This window comes from Semicossyphus pulcher, unplaced genomic scaffold (genome assembly GCF_022749685.1).
Source record: "Semicossyphus pulcher isolate SPU_LCO1_2020_fin unplaced genomic scaffold, fSemPul1.0.p SCAF_7, whole genome shotgun sequence".
Taxonomy (NCBI): Eukaryota; Metazoa; Chordata; class Actinopteri; order Labriformes; family Labridae; genus Semicossyphus; species Semicossyphus pulcher.
In genome coordinates, this window is record NW_027211748.1 from 297,677 (window position 1) to 306,016 (window position 8,340).

At 42.5% G+C, this 8,340-nt stretch overlaps 1 protein-coding gene across 1 annotated transcript; it reads right to left on the reverse strand.

Moving 5' to 3' along the window:
* Window positions 1-1,370: 1,370 nt before the first annotated feature.
* Window positions 1,371-7,608, reverse strand: LOC138611129 (palmdelphin-like). Its single transcript, XM_069684081.1, has 8 exons — window positions 7,564-7,608; window positions 7,330-7,410; window positions 6,430-6,557; window positions 6,233-6,347; window positions 6,049-6,073; window positions 5,876-5,968; window positions 3,015-3,175; window positions 1,371-2,438 (listed from the first exon to the last, which is right to left on the reverse strand). Exons 1-8 carry the CDS (start codon window positions 7,606-7,608, stop codon window positions 1,371-1,373), a joined length of 1,716 nt encoding a protein of 571 aa, XP_069540182.1.
* Between the last annotated feature and the right edge of the window lie 732 nt (window positions 7,609-8,340).

Here is an 8,340-nt window from a genome sequence, read left to right on the forward strand (position 1 = left end):
TGTTGGTCTTTATTCATATATAGTAGCTACTTTGTAGGCCACACCTCTGCGAATGATAGGCTGGTTGGTGTTAATGCCAATACATGGTAAATGGACAGTACTTATATAGCGCTTTTCTAGTCTTTGCGACCACTCAAAGCTGCTTTTACACTACATATCACATTCACCCATTCACACACTGATGGCAGAGGCTGCTACGTAAAGTGCCCAACTGTCAGTCAGATATCACATTCATACCTGTTGGCTATGCCACCGGGAGCAATTTGGGGTTCAGTGTCTTGCCCAAGGACACTTCGACATGTAGCCTGAGGGAGCTGGGGATCGGACCTCTGACCTTCCGATTGAAAGACGACCGACTCTACCACTGAGCCACAGCCATCCCTAATACAGATTTGGAATTAATCACTTTATTGTTTTGATGTACGTGTGTGCGGGCTGGGGGGGCTCAGCCTTTCTTAGATACAAGCGGGGGGGGGGGGGGGGGGGGGGGGGGGGGTTCCAAGGAAAAAACCACTGATCTAACAAATGCAGCACTAAGATCTAACAGGACAAGTAGAGAAGTCGTCTGTCTGAAGCTGATGATCACCAGCAGAGGGCGCTGCAGGGCAGCAGCTCATTGAAATGAAACAGCACTTACACACATCCTTGTCATCATGTTCCAGTCAGTAAAGACTGTATACAGTTAGTATTACTCATATTGGAATCTAAGTGCTTTCATTAATTTAATTAGGATATGTATTATTGTTATCATTAGAGTTCATATATTTATGCTGAAGCTGGTTTGACTGTTTCTGTGTGCAGTGAAATCTCTTCTCTGTTTCATGTCACTGTATCTTACTGAATTCAGGCTGGACGTATTAAATGTGAGGACACATTCGGCTCTGCAGAGCTGGAACGTTTTAAGCTCTGATTGGGACAATTATTAGTATTATGTATCACCATATCCAGCTGACACAAAGCAAAGCAAGCCCTGACTGAGTCATGCTCTGTCCACCTAACCCAAGTTACTCTCCTTTTACCTATGTTTGCTCTTAATCACCTCTTCATGAATATGTTAAATGCTCCTCCATGTTCACCAGCTGGCCTCTCACTATTGGTGATGATTCTGTCTTACACATTTCTCACGATGTCAGGTAACACTGAACAGGTGTACTGTATGGGCATGATGGGCCCTGCTTTAAGGACACTACCCACTGACACTTTTCATATATGTGACCAATCAACCTGATACAGCTGGTTAGTGACTGTTTGACCGACTGATACAGCTGGTTAGTGACTGTTTGACTGACTGATACAGCTGGTTAGTGACTGTTTGACTGACTGATACAGCTGGTTAGTGACTGTACTCACACATGCATTGGTTAGTCCTGCTAGCATATAGTGCAGCAGTGTCTGTGTTTTTTCTGGATCTTTCTGATACCTGGTCCCACTCGTCTCTGCATCTGTCTCATATTTCCATTGGCTGAACTTCCTGTTTGATAACTGTCGTCCCCTTGCTGGGCGTGGCTGTTGTTCTCCTTTATGTCGTTGGCGTCATGATCTTCTTCGTTGTCCTCGATGATGACCAGCTCGGCCTTCAGGGAGCCCTCGAACTCCTGACCTGGCCCGCTGTCGTCCTGAGCTGTCTGGAAGCCCATGAAAATGGCTGTGACTGGCTCGGTGGTGTCAATGGCATTGAGGATGGTGTAGGGGGTGTTGTCCTCGTAGAGGGGGGAGGGCACTCTGTCAGATTGGGTGGAGCCACTGTACAAAGCAGTGGTTAGGTGTGCATCGTGATTGGAGGGTTGGCTCAAGCAATAAAGCTCCTCTTCGTCTACACTGATGTAATCCCCTAGAGGAATATGACCAGTTGGAGTGTAGCAGAGCTGCGGTTGGTAGGGAGACACTACTTCCTGGCCATGTGATCTGGGAGGAGGGCAGCCATTGGCTCTGTATCCATTGACCCTGCTGTTATGTCTGATGATGCCATTGGTGTAGCGGTGAGCGGGCCGATCTTCCTGAACACTATGACAGTTCCTCATCTCACACGAACTGTGGTAATGGTCTCTCTGGTTGCCGTAGTGATGTCCCAACCCACTGTGGTTTCCAAGGCGATGACCTTCCCTCAGCTTGCTTTGGTTGTGTCTCTCTTCCTGTCTTCTGTAATGGTTTTCCTGGTGACTGTAGCGATGCTCTGCACCTGGATGTATCTGCCAGCTGAAGTCCTTCTGTATCCTATTTCTGAGGAGATGGTCACCATGGCGACCTCCCTGGTTTCTGAGATCACATCCCCCCTCTCCGTCTCTCTCATCATGGTGATTGTAAAAGCAAAGCTCCTCCCTCCTGCTGTGACTTTGGTGGTTTTGGTGGCTGGCTTGGCGATGCATTGCGGCACTTCTTAGCAGCTGTTCCACCTCATTGGCTGACAGCTCAGACACACAGCTCTGATCATGTGACCTCTAAAGGAACAAGTAATGTGGGTCACTTTTAGGAAAACAAAATGAAGGTCTTGGTCATTTTCATAATCTGTTTCTTTTCAGTGCGATAATATGCATATGACACACAACCGTATGTGTCTGTAACATCCAGATGGACAAGCAGTCTGACATCCTTTAAACACTGCCTGACTAACATCGTTAGTTTAAGGTCTAACAACTCCATCCTACCCATCAAAGAAACATCTGTAAAATAAATACATCAAAATGATCAACCTGATAACTTGGCCACCTTTGTTAAACCTGGTACCAGATATATATGTTATTTTAATAAAACATTTTAGCTTGTTACATTAATTAGATGAAGCAATTCTGCTTTATCATAATCTTTTCATTCTCTAAGCAAGAGAAAGGATTTGATGCTTTAAATTTTAATAAACTTAATGTACATTTCTGCAACAGTTATTCTGCATATACCCTGTACATGTTAACTTCTTATTTGTGTTGTACCAAAACTTGGCATCATTTATGTATATTTTCTTTTGTTTTTGCGCAGAACTTTTTATTTGTGTTGAATATTATTATCATTAATGATAATACCTCTTGTGAATTGAGGGCATAGACACACTTCCTGCCGTCGTCATAAACCTTGAGTCCGGAGTGTTGGTGTAACTCCTCAGCAGGAACTGTTGCAGTGGACAGAACTTTGCTCTCTCCAGTCAGCAGGTTTTTGGTAACATTGATCTCCATGGCAAACAGAGCTGAGACACACAAAGAAGACAGACAGAGATGATGTTGTCAGTTTGCGTACTTTATATCCATACATGTAGGTTATGAAAAAGATCTCATGCTGCGATTGCAATGATATCTACATCAGTGTTATCAGGCCTACATGGGGCACTGCTGGTTTTTGTTTACCTGTTTACACCAGCACGCATATGCCCAGAGTATGTAAATGATAACGTTACATGCATTCTCAAGCGTGTTAGTGTGGAGATCAGGGGTCCGTTTCACAAAGAAGGTTCAACAAACTCTGAGTCTAACCCTGAACTCTGAGTCGATCTACTCTGAGATAGAAAACTCTGAGTTTTCGGTTCCAGAACAGCTGATCAGAGTTAGTTAAATCAACTCTGAGTAGGTTCAGCCAGACTTAGTGCGTGCACGCTGACTGTAAAAAGCCAGCATTAATGGAGCCCCGACAACACGATTCACCATGGTAACGGTACACAAAAAGAGGTCCTCCTACGTCACACCAGTGGAGCTCGAAATCCTCATGTGGACGTTCAGCGAATACGAGCATGTATTTAGAAAAATAAAGTAACACGGCTGCAGCTGCAAAAGAGAGAGAAGCCGCGTGGGAAGAAACTGCTGCTCAAATAAATTTGCGAGTTTGAACTGGTCTATATATTTAATACTTTATCACGACCGGAAGCTAAATTGTATATTAATTTAGGAGCAATCCAGCGGGAGAAAAAAACATACATGGAAGCACTTCAATCACATTTTAAATATGAAACTAATGAAATATCATTCAGTGGCTGTTTTAATGTGCATTAGCTTTATCCCTAACATGATGCTGACTTCACATACATTATAATTCATGTTGATTAAACTGAATGTGTTTGTTTAAAAAAAAGAAATCCAATAACTTACAGCGTCTTATTTGAGTGCTCTTGGCAGTGGTGGTGGAAAATCTAAAAATGATGACTTTGACACAGATTTGTCTTTTGATTTTTTTTATCATAAATATAAAAGACTTTTGCAAAGCAGTCAGAGCAGCACAGAGACGCAACGTTTCTTCTTTTAATTCGGTAACCGCTCAAACACACGCGTGAGACGGGCTGAATGAATGAGGAAGTCGAATGAGGGTTTTATATTCTAGAGGGAGGAGACAGAGCGAAACTCTGAGTTTCCTGAAGAAAACCTGCTCGCGACCAGGTTAGGTTCAAGGAGTCTGTTACTACGGTAACTGACCGAGAGCTTAAGTTACCTCTCTCTGTGAAACAGGCTAGAGTTACCCCTCTTTCTCTGGTTTAAGTTACCTCCCTTTGTGAAACAGTAAACTCAGAGTTTCCCTCATTTCAGGGTTAATAGACTCAATTTTTTCAATAAACCTGCTTTGTGAAACGGACCCCAGTTCTGATGTGGTGCTTAAACACTTGGGTCTGGATGGAGATTGTTTTAATCTCAAGACATGTAATAAAATCAAAACATAGAAGGGTGGATGTAGCTTTAGTTTTCCTTTAACGTTCCATAAAAGACTTTGGGGCTAATTCACTAAGAATAAATTGCAGTCACTGATAGCTCCATAAATTGTGCATCATTTGCCAGCGCTAACTGCTGCGTCTCAAGGACCGATTCTCAAAGGAAATTGCACTGATGATATTCAAGCACAAACACGCCCAAGTTTCACAGCTCTGTGCAGTTTGCTCTTTTTGTGTGTCTAATTGTGGAGAGAAGCTGTATGCACCTCCTCTCTCCGCTGTGTGGTGCTGCGCTCTCAGGCATTTACTGAGCTCCACACTGATGGATCGCAACTCCATCCTCAGATCGATGATGAGCAGGGAGAGGAGGGGGCAGCTCTTTTAACAGTCAGTCCAGACTCGACAGGTGTTTCCTAGTTTAACTAGTTTGTAACGCAGCTTCATTTTCTTAAACGAATGCGCAACAGCAGCTTGACCATGTCATAATCCCCGTCCTGCGTAACAGCACCAGACCCAGGTGCTTTTTGTCACAAGACTCATTTGCATAGAAAAGACCAAATTCGCCCTGAATGTCTGCATAATGAATCATTTAAATACGCGTAAACGGCACCGGAGCACAGAGACACTGTTTTGTCTCTCACTCACTTTGGGGTGAGTCTTTTTGTGTCATTTGTACAGGTTTAGCGGGTGCAAAAGCTGTGCAATCCTTTAGTGAATCAGGCCCTTAGGGCCTAACAAAGTGTGCCCGGCACACACTGAGTCCACATGTGTGGAGCTGATCTGGAGCTGTTATGCAGGACAGGGATTATTATATTTGGACAAGCTGCTGTTACAGACAGGTAAACTAGTAAACACCTGTTGAGTCTGGACTTTACAATAAACTGTTAGACCCTCCTACCCTACTCATCACTGATCTGAGAATCGAGTAGAGCTCCATCAGTTGGAGCTCAGTTAAAGCATGAGAGCGCAGCAGAAAGTGGAGGTGCAGACAGCTTCTCTTCACAACAAGAGCAAACTGTACACATTTGCATGTTTGCACTTGAATATCATCAGTGCAGTTTGCTTTGTGAAACAGACCTTGAGACAGGGCTGATAGCAGGGGCAAATAATGCAAAATGTATGGTGCTATCAGTGGCAGCAATTTATTCTTAGTGAATTCCCCCCTGAGTGAACTTCTGAACCCTTGTACAGCAAATAAAAACAAAAACTGTAGGGGATAATGTGATTTGAATGCAGGAATGAGTAAAATGACCTCACTCTTTCTTGGTGTGTTTGGTCCAGGGTGTTTGCTGGCCGGAGGAGAGGGGCATTCTGGGACATCAGGGAACACTGTGCTGCCCTGCAGCAGCTCTGTGGGACAGAAAACACATCTCTTAACAACTTTCGTCTTTGCTGTTGGTTTAAACAAACAGATGTATGTCCATGCTTACCGAGTGCAAAGCTTTCCTGAGCCTCCTGCACGAACAGACACAAATCAGTCAAAGGCAATGTATTGTGAGACAAAAATACAGTGTTACTGTGTGTGTGTGTGTGTGTGTGTGTGTGTGTGTGTGTGTGTGTGTGTGTGTGTGTGTGTGTGTGTGTGTGCATGTGTGTGTGTGTGACAATGTGTGCCTTGATAATGTCCTCTGCACTTTTCTCCACAGCCTTCAGTCTGTCCAGGATGAAGTTCTCGTTTGTGGAGACAATGGACTCCTCCCTCTCTCGAGACAAAATGTCCATTTCTATCCTGATGGGTCAGAGAGATGTGAAGGTTAGCAGCCGGTCATAGGTCGCATTGGTGTGTGTCTGTTTGTGTTGTGGGTTTGTACCTGTGGATGTTGAGCTGCAGAGATCTGGTCTGCTGCTGGTCACACAGAAAGCTCTGCTGCTGTAGGGAGTCAGTTGCATTGTGGGAAGCTGCTCCCTGCAGCAGCCACTGCTCCCTCAGAGACTTTTTCTGATAATACCAAAGGACAGAACAAAAAGTTCATTAATGTGGATTAATAAAACCTGGGCCCTGTTTTTATATAATCAGACAGTACAGAAAGTTTTGGAATGGCTCCAGAACTACAACAGTAAAACAGACTTGCAACACAATGTATGCCATACCTCAATAACCTTATTCAGCGCCATTAACTCTGTTTTAAACAGCCCTCCCAGACTAACCAGGGGCGTTAATTGTAATTAAAAGTGGAAATTGGCCCAGCTCGGCTCGGCATCCATTGTTACTGTGGACTTGGAGAATGCTCTTGCAGATCTCTGTGTGGACGGTTTTTCAAAGTCTTTATTTGCAAGAGGACCCCACACTTCACTACCGTACAGTGTGATTGGTTCCAGTACAGAGTTGAATATTTTCTATATCCGTCTCTCTCTCTGTCTCTATCTCTGCAGGGAACCTTTCTGAAAGTTTTTGCAAAAAAATAAATTTAGGTGGGCGTATTTTAATTGTGTGCATTGCTCTCAAGGGTTACCTTGAAGCCATTGCAGTCAGTTTTATAGCTAACAGCTGAAGAAATCTACTGGAGACATTCTAAAACTAAACTCTGTAACAATTTGTCATTTATTCCCCAACATATGTAAGAATAGAGCCCAGGCTTAAAATACTGGTGGTCTCCTTTAATAGTGAGCAGTGTGTGTAGCGGTAATAACCGATAATACCCATCCATCTCCTGTACCACAAACATAATCAGGTGTTAAAGTATTCACTATATGTGAAAGTGTCAGTGAACCTTCAGATGCTGCAGTTTGAGTTTCTCTCGGTCCAGCTCCAGTTTCTTCTGCCTGATGTCCTCCTGGATGCGATGCTTTTCCTGTTACGTAAAGACAAGCTGTTTATTAAACATTCTAAAGAGTTATTCAGCGATAGTGTTTACATTCAGGTTTTTAATGAATGTTTGGTTTAGTGTACTGTGTTAGACACTGTAAGTGAATATTAGAGTTTGACAATGTGTGCAGATCATTACAGTGATGGCCTGCAGCCTCTCTTTCAGCAGGTCCGACTCCTCCATCCTTTAGGAAATAAGAAACAACATCAATCACTTTTTTCACAGGTCCAGACCTAAATAAAGGTACACTGCATCGAACACCCCAGACAGGCTATTGTAACAATAATAACATAATGTACACAATGTACACAAAGCCCTACATATGAGCTGATATCAGGACAAGTACACCATGTGATCAATGAGAATGGTCCTCTGTATCTGTATAATAACACTGTATGTAGTGTGAACAGAATATTCCAATATTCATAATAATGGAGTCAAATAAACATCACAATAACAAATGATCTATTAGGTTATTCAGGAAGAAGAACATGGTGTATAATGTGTGGTCAATAGACAGGAGAGTAAACATCTTCACACTGTGTATGAACATGTTACATGTTACTGCCGACAGAAACATCTTCATCACATGTAACATGATGTTAGCTTCCACTTGTGTTAACAATCTGCTGCTTGATACCTCAGGTTATGTTATGTTAGAAACCCTAAGAAGAATATAAAGAAACAGTAGGTGTGTAAGATAATATTGATATACTATAGTATCGTCATATTGTGTTTTGATTTATAATTAATATTTTACATGCAAATAAATAATTGTTTATAATAATAATAATAAAAATACATTTTATTTATATATACTCACTTTACATTATTAAAAACAACTAAAGAAACAAAATAAGAACAGAAGAAATACAATAAGAGGAACTATTAAAACAATGAAAAAAAAATCAGCAT

What these genes read in the sequence shown, in the direction of transcription:
- LOC138611129 (XM_069684081.1), bottom strand. Translation starts at nt 7,608, where the DNA reads ATGGAGGAGTCGGACCTGCTGAAAGAGAGGCTGCAGGCCATCACT. An exon ending in TCAGGAAAGCTTTGCACTCG is followed by an intron (nt 5,969 to 6,048) that starts GTAAGCATGGAC and finishes TCTGTCCCACAG; the next exon opens with AGCTGCTGCAGGGCAGCACA. An exon ending in ATGCCCTCAATTCACAAGAG is followed by an intron (nt 2,439 to 3,014) that starts GTATTATCATTA and finishes TTGTTCCTTTAG; the next exon opens with AGGTCACATGATCAGAGCTG.